This window comes from Taudactylus pleione, unplaced genomic scaffold, assembly GCF_031769625.1.
Source record: "Taudactylus pleione unplaced genomic scaffold, aTauple2 ptg000016l, whole genome shotgun sequence".
NCBI classification, from domain to species: domain Eukaryota; kingdom Metazoa; phylum Chordata; class Amphibia; order Anura; family Myobatrachidae; genus Taudactylus; species Taudactylus pleione.
The window spans coordinates 54,216,041-54,239,483 of record NW_028284418.1 but is presented as its reverse complement, the minus strand read 5'-3'; the positions used below and the strand labels follow the sequence as shown (position 1 = coordinate 54,239,483).

At 45.2% G+C, this 23,443-nt stretch overlaps 1 protein-coding gene across 3 annotated transcripts in view; it reads left to right on the top strand.

The window, feature by feature from the left end:
• The first annotated feature begins 7,424 nt into the window (after positions 1–7,424).
• RPP30 (ribonuclease P/MRP subunit p30) overlaps positions 7,425–23,443 on the top strand; it is a 19,394-nt gene continuing 3,375 nt past the window's right edge. Inside the window, exons 1-11 of one of the 3 annotated variants that reach the window (XM_088476513.1) lie at positions 7,425–7,541; positions 9,563–9,645; positions 10,183–10,238; positions 12,024–12,080; positions 13,479–13,553; positions 14,421–14,492; positions 15,348–15,437; positions 17,142–17,258; positions 18,801–18,830; positions 20,053–20,090; positions 20,930–21,009. In XM_088476513.1, coding sequence (XP_088332639.1) covers positions 9,564–9,645; positions 10,183–10,238; positions 12,024–12,080; positions 13,479–13,553; positions 14,421–14,492; positions 15,348–15,437; positions 17,142–17,258; positions 18,801–18,830; positions 20,053–20,090; positions 20,930–21,009 — 697 coding nt within the window. In that variant the 5' untranslated portion in view covers positions 7,425–7,541; position 9,563. Of the gene's footprint in view, positions 7,542–7,937; positions 7,995–8,059; positions 8,082–9,562; positions 9,646–10,182; positions 10,239–12,023; positions 12,081–13,478; positions 13,554–14,420; positions 14,493–15,347; positions 15,438–17,141; positions 17,259–18,800; positions 18,831–20,052; positions 20,091–20,929; positions 21,010–23,443 lie in introns of those variants that run through there. The other 2 variants (XM_088476517.1, XM_088476505.1) reach the window with 2 other exon arrangements.

Genomic DNA, 23,443 nt, shown 5'->3' with positions numbered 1-23,443 from the left:
ATCTTCTACAAAATAGGAAAAGTTATCCATAGCAACCAACATGCTTCTACCTATTACTTTGTATAATGTACTTGATAAATGCTAGCTAGGAGCTGATAGGTTGCTATGGGCAATTTCTCACTTCTGCACTCTTTAAAATGTAGATACATTAACCCTCCCCAAGAGAAAGTCATAGGCTACCAGCAGATGAATCACACATGCTGCTGCCTGACTGCAGCTTTTATTATAAAGACATCCAAGTGATCTTACACATCCACAAAGAAAGAAGAGCCAGGCTGGGCAGCAGCCCACTTTATGTACAGTGTGGACGAGGCTGAAGTTGGCTTCGTATTCGGCCAGCTTCTTATTCATTTCTTATTCATTTCTTATTCACTTCTTATTCATTTCTTATTCATTTCTTATTCACTTCTTATTCATTTTCCAGCTTCTTATTCAGAAAATGTTACATTAAAACATTTAAATAAAGTAAGATCACTAAACTAACACTATGTAACCAAAGAATTGTGTCCCTTACACAGTTTACAATTATTATTTTCCTGGCACAATAAGGATTTGGGTATGAATAGGGCAGTAAAGCGGGCACAGGCACCACATTTTGTCATTTTGAATAAGAAGCTGTAGTTGTGCAGGGGTTAACTAGCTTCGGTCATCAAATGTTACACTTGAAACCCACAGAGGGTGGTCTGGTACATATGACCCACTTGCCACTTGCCTTGACCAACAAGGATTTTGGCATGAATAGGGCAGTAAAGCGGGCACAGGCACCAGATTATCTCATTTTGAATAAGAAGCTGTAGTTGTGCAGGGGTTAACTAGCTTCGGTCATCAAATTTACACTTGAAACCCACAGAGGGTGGTCAGGTACATATGACCCACTTGTCATTTGCCTTGAGCAACAAGGATTTTGACATGAATAGGGCAGTAAAGCGGGCACAGGCTCCATAATTTGTCATTTTCAATAAGAAGCTGTAGTTGTGCAGGGGTTAACTAGCTTTGGTCATCAAATTTACACTTGAAACCCACGGAGGGTGGTCTGGTACATATGACCCACTTGTCATTTGCCTTGACCAACAAGGATTTTGGCATGAATAGGGCAGTAAAGCGGGCACAGGCACCACATTTTGTAATTTTGAATAAGAAGCTGTAGTTGTGCAGGGGTTAACTAGCTTCGGTCATCAAATGTTACACTTGAAACCCACAGAGGGTGGTCTGGTACATATGACCCACTTGTCATTTGCTTTGACCAACAAGGATTTTGGCATGAATAGGGCAGTAAAGCGGGCACAGGCACCACATTTTGTCATTTTGAATAAGAAGCTGTAGTTGTGCAGGGGTTAACTAGCTTCGGTCATCAAATGTTACACTTGAAACCCACAGAGGGTGGTCTGGTACATATGATCCACTTGTCATTTGCCTTGACCAACAAGGATTTTGGCATGAATAGGGCAGTAAAGCGGGCATAGGCACCAGGTTTTGTCATTTTGAATAAGAAGCTGTAGTTGTGCAAGGGTTAACTAGCTTCGGTCATCAAATGTTACAGTTGAAACCCACAGAGGGTGGTCTGGTACATATGACCCACTTGTCATTTGCCTTGACCAAGAAGGATTTTGGCATGAATAGGGCAGTAAAGCGTGGGGTTCACCTTTTATTCCGATATCCAGCCCTAGGCTGGTTATAGGGAGAAAGGGGGCAACACTATAGCAGGGAGACACACTTAGGACCTTATTCAGAGGCGCTCGCTCTGAATCAGGGTGGTGGCTTTTTTATTTTATCCCAGCCTCCTGGCCGCTCGCTAAGCTGTGGGTTACCTCCCACAGCTTTTACGAACGGCCAGGTGATGGTCGCGATTATCGCGACCAACGGGCTTGCGACGAGACCCTTGTGATAGGGTCTCATCTGCCGCAAGCCCCAGTGAGCTTCCTGCGCAAATAGAGCAGGATGCTCACTACTGACATCACAAGTGATGTCAGTAGGGCCGCCCACAAATGGCAGGCGTTCATTCAGGAACGCCTCCGTTTGACCAGCCACCCCCCCTCCCCGCCTACAAAATGGGGCGAGCTGTCGATCAACATCGACAGCCGGCCCCTTTGTAGCTAGCCCCAGAGCGAGTGAATTTCTCACTCGCTACAGGGGCTTGCGCACGTGCGCGGCATTCGCAGTGCTCCACCATCGACCCGCTTCCCATCGCATAGCTCTTGCAAGTGGGTCTGAATGAGGTCCTTAGCATGGTGTCCTCCTGCCATCACATTAACCAGCCCCAAACTATTCAGGACATTTCTGGAATCTCTCGGAAAGCTGGCACACCGGCAGTGGCGTAATAAGGGGGTGCGTGTGAACAGGCCCGCCAAGAGCCGTGGTGGGCCCGTTTAACAGGGGGCATGGCCTAATCATGGGAGGTGTGGCCACATCCCCTTTCCGAAAAAAAAAAAGCTTTGCAGCGCCGCTTTGCTGGGGAGGGGGAGCTCTGAGCCCCCTCAGCCCTGCTCAAAGCCGGGGGGGGGTGCGATCAGTGTGATCGCTCCCCCCCACAGGCATTGGAGACTGCAGTTTCCCACTGCAGCTCAGCACACGCTGTGTGCACGGCTGCTGTGAGGGAGGGGGGGCGGTGTCGGACCCAGGCCCCCGCCGGGCCCCTCAGGAAGCCCGGGCAATCTGCACCCGCCCCCCCCTCTCAGCGCCCCTGCGTGTGGGGCACCTTGCCCTGGGCACCAACTGACAGACCCGGCAGAGGGGGGTGCTGATGGCCAGGGCGATGTCCAGGGCTCAGTGGCGTAACTAGGGCAGGGCCGCTGCGGCCAGCGACGCCCCCCGCACTGCAGGCCACAGTACTGGCCCGTCCTAGTTAGCCAGTGTAGTGCCGACCACAGTGAGGAGCTCATTCAGAGTAGGTCGCTGCTGGCGGACGCTGGCTCTCCATGTTGGCGTTTTTGTTTTTTTTTATCTCCAGGAGCTCGCAAAGCTGTGGGTGACCACCCACAGCTTGTGTGAGTGTGCTGGAGATAGTCACGATTATCGCGACCATCGGGCTTGCTACGAGACCCTGGGGTAGGGTCTAGCTGCCGCAAGCCCGAGTGGACTTCCTGCTCTAATAGAGCAGGAAGTCCAGTACTGACATCACTAGTGATGTCAGTAACCCCTCCTACAAACGCCAGGCTTTCCTAAGGGAACGCCTGCATTTGTCCGCCCACCCCCCCTACCCGCCCACAAAACGGAGCAAGCTGTCAATCAATATCAACTGCCGCCCCGCCTTGTTGTGAGCCCTGTAGCAACTGACCTCAGCGGGGCTCGCGCATACGCCTGCCGGACGCGGCATATGCGCAAACATCGGGCTGTGCGCTCGCGAGCATCTCTGAATGAGCTCCTGAGTGTGGTCAGCATTACACATTTACTCAGGACCGGCGCAAGGCTTCCCTGCGCCCAGCACTGTCCTGTGCTGCACAGCCGCACCCCTTCTCTCCCCCTGAGCGCTTACCTAATAGCGCCAGGCGAAGGGTGGGAGGCGGGCTTAGGCTAGCTCATAGAGCCGCCAGTGCATTTACAGCAGCCAATGAGAGTCAGACAGACTCTCATTGTCTGCTGCTGCGCCCACTGCAAAAGCCGGACTGGAGCTCACTAATGAGCTCTGCCTTCCGGCTCCTGTAGTGGGTTATGCAGAGTGCACCAGCCCGGGAGGACTGCAGTTGTGCGGACGGCGGCAGGAGCAGGTAAGTGGTATTTTTTTTTTTACTTGTGTGTTTGTCTAATGGGGGCACTGCATCGGGGGGGGAGGTGACCTCTACTAGGGACTACTACTAACGGAGGGAGGTAACTACTATTGGGGGCACTTTCCTTGGGGATTTGTGATATCTTGTTAGAACGCACAGTTCTTTGCTCTACTGGGGACTACTACTGGGGGGACTACTACTGGGGGCACTGCAGCGGGGAGGGACCATTACTGGGGGCACTACTGGGGAGGGGACTACTACTGGGGCACTGCATCGGGGGACCACTACTTCAGGGCACTGCATGGGGGGGACCACTACTGGAGGCACTGAATAGGGAGGATCACTACAGAGGGCACTGTATAAGGGGCACTGGATAGGGGGATAACTACTGGGGGCCTGCATAAGTGGGACCACTACTGCGATCTGCATAAGGGGGACCACTACTGGGGGCACTGTATAAGAGGAACTAATGGGGGGCTGTATAAGGGGGACCACTACTTGGGGTACTGTATAAGGGGCACTACAAAGGGCCTGCATAAGAGGGATCACTATTGGGGACATTGCATACTGGGGGTACTGTATAAGGGGCACTACTGGGGGCCTGCATAAGGGGACCACTACTGGGGGCACTGCATAAGGGGGACTGTATAAGGGACACTGCATTAAGGTGCATATGGAATGGAAAGGAATGTTCAGAGTGACGAGATAGGGATGTGTGTCATTTTGACAAGCCCCATTTTTAAGTGTCCACGACCATTTTTTTTGTGCATGCACATAGCGGGGGGCTCCATTTTTAAATTTGTCCTGGGCTCCATATACCCAGTGGTGTGACCAAGTGCTTGATCCCAGCACCTTAGTCCTGCAGTCCGGTGAGATGTATCCCCAGCAGGTCACATAAGTGTCCTGTGCTGGGACAGTATGTCTGTTTTCAGTGCCGGTCAAGCACAAGCAGCGGCTGACATGTGGCGCCGGCTGCTAGCTGAGTGCAGGTCATGTACCGCCGGCCATTGAAGAGGGGTGACAATTTGAATTTGAGCCAATCACAGTGGTGACAATTTTGACAATCTGAACAAATCACGAGGCGTGCACCGGTAGCCAATAGAAATCGTCCACAGTGAGCCAATCATTGTAAGCCGCGTCATGGCTGGCTACGCCCGTGGCATCTAACGTCAGATGTCTCTGGGAGGAAGAGTCAATTTGGCGGAAATGGGTGAAGAGCTCCAGCGGCCGTGGAAGAGTCCAGAAGACACCGGGCTTAAAGGAGAAGATCTTCAGCGGCTGCAGAAGACGCCAGGAGACACCGGGCTCAACAGAGAAGAGCTCAGGCAGCGCCGCTACTGGCCAAAATGGGCCAGCGACAGAAGAATGCGGCTGAGGACCGGAGAGTACTGCAGAAGTTGGGAAGTAAAAGAGTGAATGAAGCTCTTCACTGCAGCCTCTCCCACCGGACAGGTACTCTCTTTAAGGCCTTACCATCATTAACCCCTCCCTAGACCACCAGGTTGTTAGGCAGTAGGCACGTAGGGGTCATCGGGCCTTAAGCCTGTGGCACAAATAGGTGGGCATTAGGCCCGTGCTCCTAAGGCTATAATTGACCCTGGGCAATAAGCTCAGGTCACATAAATAAGCGAGGTGCCAATTTCTCATCTTGTCCTGGGCGCCAAACACCATAGTTATGCCCCTGGACCTTGGTCACTGCTACCTGGGTGAAGACTGCTGTGGCAGTGGGAGTTTGCCAGCTCAAGGTGAAGACTACAGGAAGCACCGAGATCATGGGATTTGGCCCACCTCGGGTGAAGAACTTGGGTAATTGTGGATGAACTAGGGTTAGTTCAGCCAAAGACTACTGGACTGGTAAATCTAATTGCATTTTATTTTCATTCAATTGCATGCTATTTTAATTGTCAGGCATTAGGCCTATGGCCACTGTGGGCGTTAAGCCCTAATCAGCAGTGACTGACTTTGTTAGGCGGAGAATAAGCCTGAGCCAGAGAGGGCACTAGTCCCACAAGGTATAAAGGGCATTAGGCCCTATAGGGTTAATTTGGGATCCACATTATTAACCCATTGTTAGGTGGGCAATAGGCAATACATAGTGTCATTGATCCCCTAGAAGGCAGGCACTAGGCCTGAGGCAGCAGAGGATCATTAAGCCCTGTAGTACTGTTGTTCTGATTTGATAAGAATGTATTATGGTTTGTAACCTTGTTACCTCGTCATCTCAGCTACTGCAATCAGACCTCCATTAAAAGGAAGGCTGTAGTAAGGTACCTGTTTGTGATTATTGTAATGCTTTGTAACTGCATTATTCCATTGTCCTGTAACAATTATTGCATTATTGGTGTAGCTGCATTGTTGGGGAGCATATGGGTAGCATGGTGATATGGAGTGCACTACATCCAGCCTGTATTGCTGTTGGCAGGATGCTGGTGTATGTATGAGTAGTCAGGTTGCTGTGTGTGGTCAGAGGCATCACCCACCATGGTGTCACCTGGTGCGGACGCTCTGAGTCGTCCTGCGCACCATAGGCGTGCGCTCCCGGAAGAGGCGTGGCTTCGCATGAAGGGGCGTGACCTCACCCGTGAAGCCACACACCTTATGTGAGCCGATCCTGCAGCTGCTGGGGCAACCCACAGTCTCTCCCTGCCTCTCTCCGCGTCCTGACATCACGGTGACACCATCCAACGGGGTGACACCAAAATAGCAGAGCAGCTCTGCTATTTTGGTGTCACCCCCTTCGGATGGTGTCACCCAGTGCGGCCTGCACCCCCCAAGGGACGCCAGTGTGTTTGGTACACACTAAAGAAAGAAGTCAGTATAGTGAAGCTGTGTAGGTGGCTGTTGTTTTGTGTTTATGTGCAGGTACCGAGATCCGGACCATTTGTCCATTGCCCAATTTAATTATGCCAAAATCCTTGTTGTCAAGGCAAATGGCAAGTAGGTCATGTGTACCTGACCCCCCTCTGTGGGTTCCAAGTGTCAAATTTGTTGACCAGGGATATTTACCCCCTGCACAACTACAGTTACTTATTCAAAATGAGATAATCTGGTGCCTGTGCCCGCTTTACTGCCCTATTCATGCCAAAATCCTTGTTGGTCAAGGCAAATGACAAGTGGGTCATATGTACCAGACCACCCTCTGTGGATTTCAAGTGTAACATTTGATGACCGAAGCTAGTTAACCCCTGCACAACTACAGCTTCTTATTCAAAATGACAAAATGTGGTGCCTGTGCCCGCTTTACTGCCCTATTCATACCCAAATCCTTATTGTGCCAGGAAAATAATAATTGCAAACTGTGTAAGGGACACAATTCTTTGGTTACATAGTGTTAGTTTAGTGATCTTACTTTATTTAAATGTAACATTTTCTGAATAAGAAGCTGGAAAATGAATAAGAAGTGAATAAGAAATGAATAAGAAATGAATAAGAAGCTGGCCGAATAAGAAGCCAACTTCAGCCTCGTACAGTGTGGACAGTTCACTGTTGCTGTGTGCGGTCAGCGAGAACGGAAGTGGAACTCTGTCTAACTTTCAGAGGGAGTGTTAAAGAGAGACACGTGACGTCACAACCTCCTACACCCTCATACATCCTCACCGCTGGGCCGAAAGCAGCTCCCCCCACATGCAGCAATGCTCTAACACAGTCACAGCACTGTCAGATTCTGTAAAACCCAGGGAAATCCGTGAGTGACCAGCTATGTAAGCTCCGCCCATTTCAGCTCCGGATTACTTGATTGGCTAGAAAGGTGGAGGGGAAGGAGTGAAATCAGGATCTACCGTCTGCAAGCGCTGTAGCACATGGACGCCTGTCATAGAATATAGCATCAGCCGGCAGGTACTAATGTGCGCCGCGCTCTGGGCAGCACCGTGTCCGCGGCTCCGCTACTATAACTGTCAGAGCAGGAGTACTGCATTCATTAAGCTATTACTAGTCCCCCCAAGTTGTTTATAAATGGTCCCATGCAGATTACCCATTGCATTCCTCACCATGTACATTGCGTCTAGTACAGCAGGGCAGTGATTGCCCCTTTTGCTAATTGTGCACATGTACACCATAATGCTAATGTATGTGTGCTATTGCATTTTTGCCAATTGCGCTGCAAATGTGCGCACGCATCCTGCCGTGTGTTTAGCCGCGCGCGCTACGGTACGCACTGTTGTTCCATGCAATCCTATAGGGTCACGGATGCGAATGCAGCGTGCATACCTTCGGGGGTGATCGACTCGCGCCATGCGTGGTGCGATTTGCTACAACTGTCAAGGATGCAAGAGGGCATATCTGTATTATGTGTGTAATATCTGTGTGTGTATCACCCACCTTGTTCTTCTGTATCAATGGAATGCCTCCGGTCATTGTAGTATCCTATTTCTGTCAGTGAGTACTGTATTACCAAGTCTTTTGTCTTTGTAAAGTCTACCCAATGCTAGGTGCAAGAGGTGGCATCCACTTGCCATATGCAGGACTTGGAATAGGTCACAACCCTGGCTACACACCCATGAGATGGTACTCTTCCATGCATGCGCCAGTTGCTACTCGGTAACATTCATTTCATTGATGGAGAGAAACTACCAAGATGCACCCCACACAATGAGGACATCCTTTGAATACTTAGTATACGGATGGACATGCTGGTAGCCAATGGTTAGCTAGCATCAATGTTCCCGATAGAAATACTTCCAGGTCTTTGATGGTTGCCGGACAGCAGATGCAGCTTTTTAGATGCCCATCCGACGGCCCGACAGCTTCTGTACAGTTGAGGACACCTGTGGAAATGGTTTCCACAGCTCAGCGCATATAGTAACCATTGATGGTCGTGTGGCAACCATTCATTGCTGGTCTTCCGATGTCAGTTCCTAACTCGGTCTGCTAAAACTGGCTAGATGTGGTCGAATTCCAAATTGTGTGTGACTCAGAGTCTATAAGTGCAGGTCCAACAATTGCTGTACTCGCATTCAGATTACCTACTGTATGTACATGTCTGACTGCATTTTCCACTGGTCCCGAACAAATAAATCAGCGTCAGTGGTAGTTTTGGTACAATATAAGTTAAATAAGGCTATTTGACTGTCCAAAATGCAGCATGTGTTTGTTTTATCGTGGGTACCCAGAACTGTTCATGTTTTTTTTTAGATTACAGGTGAGATAATTAGTAGCTAATCAGAAGTTTCAGTTATTTTTATGTTCTAGAATATGTTAGTTATAAAGGAGAGCTTTGTTGCAGAACTTTTTAGTGCAGAGGTCCGCAAACTATGCCATTACAGTCCAGGTTTTAAGGATATCCATGCTTTAGCTCAGATTGTTGAATCAAATTGACTGAGGTGCTAATTAAGCCATCTGTGCTCCTTGATATTCTGGACTGTAATTGCAGAGTTTGGGGACCTCTGTCTTAAGCTGCCCACACATAGCAATATTTTGGCCGATTCCGACACATTGGAACGACAGATCGTGTAAAATATGACCAAATCGTGAGTCCCCACTCACGATCACGATGCGATGCGCGTCCCCGCTGGTCGCACATCGCATCGTCAGATCTGCCGTGCAGTAGGGCAGATCTGACAATCTAGGACCCAATGCACTGTGAAAGTCTGGATGCAGGAGAGATCGTATGAAAAATCGTGTGCAGAGCTGCCAGGGAGAGTTTCAAGGGAAATCGTACACGTCAGCTGATCGTGAGCACATTGCTATGTGTGTGCGCACCTTTAGTGTATTTGTCAGGAACCCTCTAACTTGCTGCATACTCCCCACTCATTCAAGGTTTTACATGATAACTCTAGTATTATGAGTCAAGGTTTTACATGATAACTCTAGTATTATGCTATCTATTCCAAGTTAACGTGTCATACTTCTCATTTCAGAATGGCAGTGTTTGTAGACCTGAATATTACGAACTGTACTGAAGTAAAGGAGCTACAGAGTATTATTGAAATGGCAGCACACCGTAAGTGCCACAGAGTCTATGAATGCAAAGTTTCACATAAATAGGGAATGTATGTTCTCATTGATAAATACAATCTAGTGAAATAACTGTTGTGCTATTTATTTAAGCAGTGCATCCATTACACAGTAATATTTACATTCATAGTTTTGTTGTATTAAGGTGCCTACACACTAGACGAGTTTTTGCACAATTTGGGCGATTCTGACGCATCTGAATGACAGATCGTGTAGTGTCCATGAACAATAACGATCCCGATGCACGGCCCCTCGGTGGGTTGGTCGTATCCTCAGATCTTCCGTACATGCAGTGAGATCTGGCATTCTCGTTACCGACGCACTAGAAATCGTTAATGATGCCCGATAGGACGTTGGTCAGATTGCACGGTTTGAAGCACGATATCTTATGTCCAGGAGTGCCGGGGAGATCAAGGGAAATAGTTGATGACATTGTATAGGTTGCGAGTCGTCTAGTGTGTTAAGACGCCTTTACATGTACATAATCCTGAGAAGAAGTAATATATTATTTTTAATCTTTTAGTCGGCTATTCAGCTGTTGCCATTAATCATGTAGCAGACATGGAGAAAAAGAAAACGGTAAGATTTAATACAGCGTTTACTGTGTATTTACACCATAACTGCACAATGACAGATGGTAATCTAATCTTCATATGGGATCTGTCCAAAGGACCACATAGAAATGTATTACATCATGTAAAAGTCGGGTATTCTATTAGAATTGGTATGTTGCTAAATGTGTTTAAATTTAGGATGTAATTGTTACAAAATCAAAGGAAAACTGAAATCACTGTAGTTTTGTAACTGAATACCCCTACATCTATGCAAATATTATAAGAACGTTATGTCTGTCTGTTTGTTCCGATTTGGCGCAAAACTACTGAACCGATTTTTATGAAAACTGGTTATGTAGTGGAAACTCCTAGAAATAACTTCATTTCATATCGAGCCGTCAAATTAAAGCTGAGCAGTAACAAAAACAAAATGTATTGACGTCATCAAAGCAAGAGATAGGTGTGGCACCATGTACACTGCTGGTGTGGGGTGGTGGGAGAGGTGCTTTGGGCCGTTGTTCACTTGTATATGATGGGCTACATAGCAGGCTGTGCACAGGGCACGCAGTGACATTGGTATGAGTGGTGGGTGTATAGAATAGGCTACATAGCAGGCTGTGCACAGGGCACGCAGTGACATTGGTATGAGTGGTGGGTGTATAGAATAGGCTACATAGCAGGCTGTGCACAGGGTATGCAGTGACATTGGTATGAGTGGTGGGTGTATAGAATAGGCTACATAGCAGGCTGTGCACAGGGCACGCAGTGACATTGGTATGAGTGGTGGGTGTATAGAATAGGCTACATAGCAGGCTGTGCACAGGGTATGCAGTGACATTGGTATGAGTGGTGGGTGTATAGAATAGGCTACATAGCATGCTGTGCACAGGGCACGCAGTGACATTGGTATGAGTGGTGGGTGTATAGAATAAGCTACATAGCAGGCTGTGCACAGGGCACGCAGTGACATTGGTATGAGTGGTGGGTGAAGGCGCTGCTGCCACCAGTCTAGAACACCTCAAATAAAAGAAAAATGTTGGCAGAAGTGGTTTCATCATTGGTGAAGCCGCAGGCAACTGCTAGTTTGGTATTAAGACACAGGGCGCGGCTGTGGCACGCTGGGGACCGCACCATAGTGAACTTGCTTAGCACTTGTTAAGTACTATGCCACCTTCCCTCCTACACAAACACCGTTTTGTAGCCGCACACACTGAAGGCTCCTGTCTCCGCTGTGTGCGGGAGAGGAAATACTTTGCAGCTTCCCACAAATCGCAACTACTGTATCATTTTAATCAGCGGAAGCTATTTGTGCGTCCTATTTGCATCGATTTGCGAAAAGACACATTTGAAGGTAAAAAGTTGCACGAAAAGACGCTCAGCGCTAGCAAGTCACACCACAGCATGGCGCGACTAGAAGGACTGTTTAACGTGCAAAGAAGTAAGATGTATGCGGACACTTCTGTATGTTGAAACTGTTTTGATGCATTTTTGCAAAATGATTTGTGCTCCAAGTAAATGTTGTTCATTTCTGCTGTCTCTTCTGGTTAAAACACGTTTGCTAATCATCTTGGTTTGGAAGTAATTTCAAAAATAGAAAAATGTCTTTAACATGACTATATAGAAATATGTCAGTCATGCCAGTTGGGGTATTTAAACTGAGAATAGCATTTGGATATGGAGAGTTTAATTGACCATTTCACAATACAGTTTAGTCCCTGTATAATGCATAAAGTATAAATGCTAAGAGTTTTTAATTTAACCCAAACTAATGTTTTGTATACATCACTGTGAATGTCTGTATTTTCTGTAGGAAATTGGAAAACCCATATCTGCTACAGATCTCTTCCCATCGCTGCCTACTGTACAGGTATTGAAATTAGTGTTAGTTTTTGTCTAAAATGTTTGACCCTCTAGAGTTAAACTTAGGTGAATAAATCAGATTAGATAAAGTCTTCAGTTGCTTCTAATTCTAAGCGTGGTCTAACATACAGATGGACACAGTGAGGACGCCGTGATGCTTCGTTACTTGGCACCGCACGTTGCCTGGGTTTACAACTGCAGTTGTCTCCTTTATTTGTAAACTGAACTACATGATGCACTTATTGAAGAGGCACTGTCCATGAATAATGCGTAACTGCACATGAAGCCAATTTGATGGACTAAAGGTGCCCATAGACGGTGATTGGCTACTCTATCATACCATGTATGGGCATGATATCGGACAGAGCGTGCACCCGTGGGGTCGTACATCGCACACCCAGATCTTACTGCAGGTTCAGTCGATCTGGGGATGTGATGTGCGATCCCATGCAGCACTATGCAGGTGGGGGAGGGGGGAGCCGGCACGATCGCATCGCGTGTGGGGACAGCCCGATATGTCGGATCACCCATCGCTTCGCACGATGCATATCGCACCATGTATGGCCAGCTTAAGTAGTGCTCAGGAAGAGATGTAAAATACACAGAGGTATAAGGTGGAAATATAACTCTTCTTGACACTTTTATGGATTTGGTATTTTCTGCAAGATTTCAGTGTGTTAACTTTTGAAGTGTTACAAAGTCCGTTACATGCTAATATTGTTTTGATTGCATTTAGTATGTTGTCACTGAATGGTCTCTATCTTCTAAAGCAGGCTGCCTGCACAAGATATAGTGTGCTTGTCGACCGCATTATGGGGAGCCCGGAGGGCAAGCACAATTATGTCGGCACGTATATAATACTACTTCAAGCATTTTACGCTTCCTGGCAGTACAACTAAACATGGTGAATTATCATCATATATAGGGGTCTATTTACTAAGCAGTGTTAGGAGACAGAGTGAAAAGTGATAAGGTGTCAGCCAATCAGCTCCTAACTGTCATCTCACAGGCTGTGTTTGAAAAATGACAGTTGGGAGCTGATTGGCTGGCACCTTATCACTTTTCACTCCATCTCACTGCTTAGTAAATAGACCCCTTACAGTTTTACTGCCGGTGCATGTAAGTAGCATTTTACACATGCCGACATAATGTCGCCTTCTTTCCGGACTCTCCATAATGCTCGACAAACCACATGTATCCCTCCTTGTGCAATCGGTAGCATTATGTTAGTGTGATTTTTTTTAGTAGGGGCTAATGGAGCTATATGGTCTTTTTTGCAATTTTAACCCATTAAAAAAAACCACAACAAAACTCCTACAATCTTTTGCTTTTATCTGTTGCCCCCTTTTTCCCATTTTGATGTCCTCTAGTACATTGCATTTTGTGTTCTGCTTATTATCTGCAGGGAAAATCAACACCGATCAAAATTCTTACTAGACTAACAATTGTAGCATGCGATCCATCTCATTGCAATGTACTGGTATGTAGTAAAACTGGTGTTTCTTCTTTTTCTTCTTCTTGGACGTGTTTATCTTCTAGATGCTATTTCTTCTTAGTAGATAGGTGAGTAATTATATTTTGTCAACAAGCCGCATACAGCAGTGGTTCCTAAACTTTCTTGAATCACGGCGCCCTAGAGTATCCGTATTGTTTTCACGGCACCCCTAAGCCAAAATTTTGTTATTGAGAAATTCAGAAACAAATGTAGTAAAGTGAAGTAAATTGTGCTGACCTGTCATCCTTAGGATCAGTTATGTGGTATTGGACAGGTTTGCACTTCTGTTTGTCACATATTTACATTACATTGACCATAAAGAATTGGATTTGGTGCTGGACCACCAATCTGAGGCACCCCTGCAAGTGTTCCGAGGCACCCCAGGGTGCCGCGGCGCACAGTTTGGGAAACACTGGCTTACAGTATGATTTACAGCACAATATAATGAGAGGACAGGGTGTCTGATATAGAACAAAACGGACTCAAATTATGTGTCTGCTATTTGTAAATGAACAGTAACTGATACTGATCCAGATATGGTGAGAGCTGCCAGCAAATATAACAAATCTGTAGTCTCCAGTTACCCTATTTGAGATTTAACAATAATGGCTCATTATATTACCGGGCATTTGGGGAAATTTGTACTTAGCATTTCTTGGAAAGTGACATTGTGTATATAGTCTGAATGCGTGAGTGTGTATTACCTTTAGGTGGTTTGTGTGGGTTTAAATTTGTTTTTCTGCATTTTGGGTGTTTTTTTTGTGGGGGGGGGGTTCTTTATATTCTAGCAAGACTTATATTTAAAAAAAATTTTTTTTTAATAATATATAATTTTTACTTATTTTTTCTTAGAGATCAACCTCGACTTTAACAAGGCTGTATGATGTTGTGGCTGTCTATCCCAAAACCGAGAAGTTGTTTCATGTAAGTTACTTGCCCACGAGATCTTCATATATCGTATGGGAAGCCGACGGACGTAATCCCGACCGCCGGCTTCCCGACTGTCTGATCCTGGCAGGGACCTAATGACAGGCGTCGAAATCCCGACTCCTGTCATTAGACCTACGTCGGGAGCCCGACACCCGGCTTACCGATCGAAGGTAAGCCGGGCGCGGACAGCTGCGACAGGGGGAGGGTTAGGTTAGGGGCTCCCAGGGGGGATTTAGGGTTAGGCACCCCTCCGGGGGACTTGGGTTTAGGCTGCGGGGAAGGGGGGGTTAGGTTTAGGCACTTAGAGGGGGGATTAGGGTTAGGTACTTGGGGGAAGGTTAGGCACCCCTAAGGGGAGGGTTAGGGGGTAGAATAGGGTTAGTTAATACTTACTTACCTTTGACAATCGGGATTTTCACCCTTGCTGGGCTGCCGCTATCGGGATTTGAACCACCGGCCATGCGGTCGGCGGTAAATCATACTGATTCCAAATAGTATTAACTTGGAATTTACTTGTCAAAAAAAAAAGTTGAATTACAATATGTTTAGAGGTTTGATGCAATAAGATTCCTCATGAATCGCAGAGAATGGGTTAGATCAGGCTGCAATAGACACATCATCACCTTTGATAACAATAGTGTTTATTACTAGTGTTGAAATAATATTTAGGTTTCTTTTGACTGTTTAATGTAAAATCTGTTATGAAGTGGTCAGTGTTTTACTATTAATTTTTCTCCAAATGAATTGCAGGCTACTATTTATAAAAAAAAAAAAATAATCTATTATTGCTTTTATTTCACTCATTATGTGACTTAATCCGCATTGAACATCTTCATTGTCTTATATCAGGCTGCGTGCACAAGCATCGATGTAGACGTGATATGCATCAATGTTACGGAAAAATATCCATTCTTCTTCCGACGGCCACCTGTAAATGCTGTGAGTTTATAATATAAAATTATTTGTTCCGCGGATGTTTGATTACAGGGCAGTTCTGAGCTCTTGGCAGCCAGTAAGAATATTTTTTACATTATTCCTTAATCTTAAGTCTTAGTTCGCAAATGGTGTACTTAGCATTTATTCTAGCACCCTGCACCTGCCACAACCTGTGCAGTTCTTGGGGTGTCACTATTTGCTCTGGTGCTTCTAGCACACTCAGCTGATGCAGCAAACTTCTGATATACAGACCAGACTGTGCTAGAAGCACCCAGAGCAAGGAGCGACACCCCAGGTAGGAAAGAGGAACTGCTTGGGTTGTGGCAGGTGCAGGATGCTAGAATGAAGACTGTACTAGTTGGGTTTTTTTGTTGCAAAGGACTTGGTATAATTGTTGCAGATTAAGCATAATGATGAAGAGTGAGGGTCACACACATTGGAACGGAATTTTGTACTTTTTCTTAAAATTTGCTACTTTTTCTGCAGACTTGGAGCCTGATTCAAAAATTTAACGCTAATGTGATCGCAGCTGCGATTTCGCATGGAACACAGTTGTGAAAATCTGCTAATGGTTCCAAAGCTTACACGAGCACAGGGACGCCCACCGCGTCCTACTCATATGCGTACGACGTTGCTTATCTGTGTAAATATCGGTAATATCGAAGCACATCGAACGGCCATCTTGCCCTTGCGGCAGTCCCGACCAGCCGCAGACTTGGAAGCTCTCCTGACACGCAGAGGGCTTTCATGCTGCGTAGGAGATCGCAAGGGCTAATTTATGCGCGCCCATGTAACGGTGTTTCTGACCTGCCACAGTTACCTCCCCCCAAACGCTGACTACCTGTCACTCACTTTGCGAATGGGTTCTCTGTGCGTGCGGAATTACAAGATAATCGCAGCATGTGCGCAGTGGTAAACAATTGCTCGTTTTGCATAAAAATCGCCTTTGCGTCCATCTCTGAATCAGGCCCTTAGTTCGCAAATGGTGTACTAGGTACTTGGATCAGTGTTTTGGTGCAGCAAAGTCCGTGACGCGATAAAGGGAGCTATTTTGGGGATAGGTGTATGTGACCTATGGGGAAATACAGCATCTCTAATATGTGTATTTGGGGGTAACCTACTGCAAGTAGAAGACTATTGCAAGAGTGCAGCTGAGGGAAGTTCTGTTTACTTCAAATTTGTCAGAGAAAGTAACCAAAACTGTGACAAATGAAAGGAGGGTTATGGCATGGATCAGTCTCCACATCCCATTTGTAGTGGGTTAGAATCTGCTATATTGTGTTCAGGGCAGTAACTAGGGCTGTACGTCACTAGAGACTACTCCATACCGCTCAGACTTTAGACTGCCGTTCTGGGGTGTGAATGGCGTGTGTGCTGCTAGTGACTAAGTCACAGAAAAGGATCACTGAGCAGAAGTCAGCATTACAGAAATACAGAGGCTTGGCATGCTTATTAAGCACAATTCTTGTATTTCTACATGTTTCTTTTGAATATTTGGTTACACATGGGCTCCTTCCTTTGCTAATGTATTTCTGTAGCTGGGCATACCCCAGTTTGTGGGTGAACAGTGGGGTGTGCGCGTCAGGAGGAACGGCTGTGGGATGCCATGTATGCCATTGGTAAAGGTGAGGTATGGTTATGCTCTAGTACTGATCAATCTACAGTGCAGTACTTTATTTGCTCTTTTGTTTTCTTTCTTTTTTTAAGGCAATCGGGCGAGGTATCTTTTTTGAGTTGATTTACACCCCAGCAATTAAAGACTCCACTTTAAGGAGATACACAATATCTAATGCGCTCAACTTAATGCAGATCTGCAAGGGGAAGGTAAGTAATAGTGTGATGCGGCAGTGTGCACACTGTAATAGTCCTTGTCCTCAGCCTCCCTTGGTCAGTGTTGCAGCATACTGTAACGTGAAAAGGTTACAATGGTTTCTTTTGTTTTATATGTGAAAATTAGATCATTGTCCTTGCATAAAAGATGTTTTTCAGCAAACAAAGTAAATGCATTTAGATGAATCTATTAAAATGCACTCTAGTTGTAGTGACTTGTGGTCATACAGATGTTTTCTTATACACTATTGCTGCAGTCACGCCAAACGGTTCTAGGCCAGTCTGGTCCCGTCTAACTCTGCTTACGTCGAGCGTCTTTTTCGCCCAATATTGCGTTTTATACCCCTTTTCCACCAAAATGCCAGGTCTGTCCTGAGAGGAAAAGTGTGCGACTGAGGGGCTGATGTGCATGTGTAGAAAGGGTTCTGCGTAATCGCCCTATGACAGGCAGAGGCATTTTCTGGGCAGTCACGGAAACGGGCAGTGTCGTCCCCTTTTCTGAGAGTGACAAGGCCAAGATCAGCATCGATGGACAATGGCTATACCAGTCTGCGACCTCAGCCGCAGTGCTGGGACCGCAAATGCAGCAGGGGGTTGTCAGACGCCTCACTGCATTCACATATTTGCAAGTATGGTATTGCAAAGCACCCCCTGAGTCTGAATACAAAGTGCTACAATGCCTCGACCGTGGCATCTACGCCAAGGTCCGTTGTGCACACAGATATAAGTGTCGCATATCAAATTAATCAGTTCATTGTCGTGAAGCTGTTTGCGACTAAGATGTATTTTCGGGCGAGAAAGATATGAAAAAGACACTCGCACAACCCGAGTCAGATGGGACCTGGTGACTCACTTGCTCCACATGGCATATAGAGGCTAGATGTACAGGACACATCTGTGCAGCAGGTGAAAACCCAATGATCACATTAAGGGAGCGTCATAGCAATAATGTTACACTGCAGAAGCCCATTTATTAATATCCTTCTAAGCCTCTGCAGTGCTGTACATGGAGAATTACAATAGTATATACATACAGTACAATATAAAGAGGTTCAAAATGACAGTACAAGGCCAAAAATCAAACGGTGTGATTCCTATTTTGGATCCTTTTAATTATTACACTGCCGAATGTATTTCAAGTCTGTTTAGACCATGAAAATAATTTGTCATTTTCAGTGCTTTAGGTTACTTCCCAGTAATATGAAGCGTTGCCCCCGCGTTTCTCATAGTGATATAGATCATGCTATGAAATACTCATCATTCTTTAGCATGAAGAACCTGTACTATTCAGCTTGCCGGGAGCAGTTGAACTACAACTCCTATTACATGTCAGCGGATGTCATTAATCCTAGGATTTGCAGATTACTGATCAGTCATTAGCTGTGTCCCTCTGGCTGGGGCTTACTTTTAACCCTTTACGTGTAGAAAGCTAAAAAGAGGTATTTTTGTCAAATTCTTAACCTCAGAACAATCATAACAACATGTCTCATAGAATATATACTATACTATGATAAACACTATTTCTTTATATTTTAGAACATAATTATTTCAAGTGCTGCAGAAAGGGTAAGTCCAGCTGCGGTTTATTGAAATGTCTCATGCATGTGTGTAATTTGTTACTATTACGTGACTACTGAAATGATATGTTCTGTAGAAGTCTTTGGTATGCAGTATCATTGTGGGATAAAGAACAGAATAGAAATTTATAGGTAAAAGTAGAACGTTCTGGGAAAGGGACATGTAGTAAATCCTTATTGACGCTGAAATCTTCTTCCCCCTCAGGTAGAGGAACTGTTAGACACTTGTTTGCCAGGATTCAGGAACTTGTATAATGGGTTTCCATTCTAGGATATCTACAGTGCTAGACATTCTGAGCGATTTTTTATTTTTTTTAAAAGGTTGTTATAAAGTTACTTTCATATTTGAAGGACTTGCAGAATATAATATTGTGTTTATTACAAGAGACACTGCCCCGCTATGTGGGTTGTAAATATTTGAGCATGTAATTTTTGGAGCTCTGGAGAATATATGATCACAGAACGCTTCAGTCATTACTGATTACAATATACAGTAATCTGCTCTAGGGGGCCGATCCAATGACTCACGAGGCTGATTTCTGCTTGCAGCCTATGGCGATGAGACAGAGATCAGGTAATTGCCCTTTTAAGATTTAGATTACGGTTCACAGGTAATTCCATGAGCAGTTTGTACAGTGTATGTCATTATGCACAGTTGAATTTCATTGTGTCAATGGGGCTGGTAGCGGCTTTAATCTTTATTCTGACCATACACACACCAGTGTCAGCAAATCGACATATTAGTTAAGCATGTCAATTTTGGGCCAGACTAAAGTGATCTGTTCAAAATAATTGCTATCGATCTGTGTGTCAATCCAACCTGAGAACTGACAGCCAGCACTGTATCAATGTATAGCAGAGGTTTGTCCTCAAGGCACCCTAGCAGTCCAGGTTTTAAGGATATCCATACTTGACCACAGGTGACTTAATTAGTAGCTCCATCAATTTGATTTAACCACCTGTGCTCAACCATGGATATGTCTAAAACCTGAACTGTTGGGGAGCCTTGAGGACCGCTTTTGGGAACCCATGCTGTATAGATTACTGTTTGGCAAGGACACCATGTGAAAGGGTCTGACAGCATACCATACAATATCTATAAGACCCAGTGTAATAAAAGATAACCGTACAATTGGTGTTACCTGTTCCAATGTAAGTAATTTTTACTTGACTTATTTGATTTTAAAATTAATCATTTTATTTATTTGTAGCCACTTGAACTGAGAGGTCCCTATGATGTTGCCACATTGTATCCTTTTTTATGCTTCTTTTTAAAACGAAGTATTTGTTGACATTAATGATTTGTTTCTGATCCCCCTCAATGTACATTAGCTATTAGAAAGAAAAAACATTGAAGTCTGCCCCTAGGAGTCACCGTTCTGATTTGTTATGACAGACTTGTATTATCTATTTTGCTAGAGCACTCCAGTCCTGTGAAGACACTTAGCAGTAGTCACTATACTAATACCCAGGGGCATATATAATAACAGGCTGCAGAGAGCAATGCTGTACTGTCATTTCCATCAGTCAATCAAATGTCGCCTTTTATTTGTCGGACTACAGTTAATGGCCAATGTGTCTCATTGCTGTACGTTATAGTATGGCATTCTGTTATTACATAAGCCTCAAAGCATTGTTATTGTAATGTATGGTATATTTCCGAGCTGAATATTGCATGTACAGTATTCCCTCTTTGCACCATCACCCCTTGTACCGTTCCAAATCCAAAGGAATGTTTGAGAAAAAAAAAAAAAAATCTAAATCAATCTGCCCTGTAAGTTATTTCCTAGGTCCCTACAGATCCATGGAATGCACTCACCCTACCAGGAGTACTAGCTTTTCTTTTTGGGCCAAGCTTTATAAAGTCACCCTTAAGAGCCACAATTAACAATCTAATACCAACTTCTATATTATGTTTGTTTTGACGTGTGCTGGTATATATTTATTTTTAGATGAACCCATTTTGGTTTTTGCCTAGATGTAATAGTTTTTTCATGCTGCTTGAGTTGATTTATTTTACAATATTCCATTCTATAACGTTGTTGGTGGGACAAACATCATTGTGTACAATTCTGAACACGCGCACAGAGGTTTGCTGTTTGGAATGTCGGAAGCAGCCGCCAAGGCTGCCCTGTCTGTAAACTGTCGCTCTGCCCTTCTCCATGGCGGTAAGTTTGTTTTATACAGTGTCCGGCATGTCCTTTCATACACCTGAGATAAAATAGACACTATGCACCCGCCATGCTTATGGCACATTGACCAACATCCTTCCTCTAATTTTTAAAAGAAGCTGGCAAAGACCAAGTTACAAAGTTAAGGAAAATATAAAAGAAACAAAGTTAAAATATTAAATAATTAATTTTCTGCCATAGACATAAAATACTTTGCTTATATGGGGAATGTAGTCTTACAGGCTCTGCTGGAACAGCAGTTCAGTATCATAATCAAAGTAACTTCCTTTTGCATATTGTTGTTACACATTAATATATAGCCAGGCTTGCGTACTACAAAGCTGAGTGATAACTGCAATAATTGCTGTCATGTCATGCCGAGGCTGACTTGTGAATGCTGTACAGCATGACAGAATTTCTTCTCTGTTGTATAACCGAATTAGGAAAGGAAACAAGGGCCAGTCCATTGACCGCTGAAACTTTGTCAGTGTGATACATAGTATACATTAGAGATTCAGACATGTATTACCAGCAATCCCAGGGCCGGATTAAGGTTTGTGGGGGCCCCAGGGCAAGTTAGCCACACAGAGCCAAGCCAGACACCTGTTCTCGGCAGGGTCACGTCGACCCTGTGTGGGGGCCCAGGGACAACCGCCCCTGTTACCCCCCCCCCCCCCCCCCCTTAATCCGGCCCTGAGTAATCCCATTGTAAAAATTGCACGGGAATCCACTTGTTAATTTGCTACCTCTAGTTTTGTTTTTGCTATTTTAATGAAAGGAATAAAAAAATACACCCTGTAGGCTACTTTTCTTCATGGTAAAAAGGTCTTAATATAAACAGTGACATAGGTACAGTATAGATGCAGTTGGCAGCCCCAACCTGCAACAGTCTGACTCAGGGGCGTGACTAGAACTTTGTGGGCCCCATAGCGAGGTTTGAAGGGGGGCCCCCCCCAACTCTGGTCTCAACCAGAGTATACAAGTTATTAATTTCTTTAGTCTCCCTTGGCGGCGCCTTCCCACACCTACTCTCTGACCTCTAATTTACCAGCATGACCCATGCACGATGCAATGTTGAAGGTTTCCTTCCAAAGCAGTTTCTCATGTGGAAAGCCAACTTTATAGAAGTTTGATGAGCGTCTTGGAGTGTGGTATAAAAGAAGTCCAGCAGTTGGCAATTATAGGGCAAGTCCACCAAATGTGGGTTCCCGGAGGCCACAGTTTCCCTGCAAGTGGGCAAGGCAGAGGAAAACATGTGGGTAAGTCTCGCTAGGGCAGTGGTGTTAAACTCTGGCCCTCCAGTTGCAGTGGAACTACACATCCCAGCATGCACTGCCACAGTTTTGCTATTAGGGCATGCTTAGAATAATCATAGCTAAATCAATAATAAATAAATTAGATTAATCATAGCTAAAAGCTCCTTTTCAACCCAGGAAATCAAGGAAACATCCTGTAGGTTACGCAATCGTTGGTATTATACCCTAGTGCAGTGGTGTCAAACTCAGGCCCTTCAGCTTTTGTGGGACTACATATCCCAATATGTAGTCCACTGCACTAGGGTATAATACCAACGACGGTGTAACCTACAGGATGTTTTCCTTGATTTCCCGGGTTGAAAAGGATCTTTTAGCTATGATTAATCTCATTAATTCCCATGCCCCCTTATCAGGGGCGACCAAAGTCTTTCTCCCATGCTAGTTGGTGATTGATTTGATCAGGAAGAGCAGCATCAAGGAGGATACCACAAACTTGAGATCATGCTTTTTGCAAAGACAGGTAATTTCTAACCAGTACAAATAAAAAATAATTATTTTAGGAAAATTACCATTTAAAGGCTTGTATATCTGCAGTATTATCAAAGAACACATCAATAATGGATACATATTCCATGACCAGTCAGCAAGAAAAACCTCAGCCGTGATGTTATGTATAGCAACTGATCTCTGGCCTACAGGGGCATATTTAGAGAGGAGGGGGCACGTGTTGACTCACCATCCGGGGCCCCCTCTTTTCTCTCCGGTGGCGTACTGACAGTTTCAGTAGACTCTGGGCGCGGCAATCATTTTCCCGGCGATTTCCCTACTGCGTATGCACAGAACGCCGGGTAAGTGGCTGCTGTGGCCATTTTCCAGGCTTTCTGTGTAGCACCTCTTCAGTCGACGTGTGACTTTGGAGAGGTAAGTTTTTGGAAGTATGGGTGCAGGGTGTGGGTCCCCCTGGACCCAGGGGCATGTGTGCCCTGTACCCTTCACCCATTATAGATACACCCTGCTGACCTGTGTCAGCAAAATACATATATGAAATAATACATACCGTAAGAGGTCCATGCGTCTGCGATGGAATGCTGCAATTCCCCATTCTGCAATTCAACATGTTGAAAAATCTCAATTCTCCCATCCCGACATATAAATAGTCTGAATTGGCGAGTAGG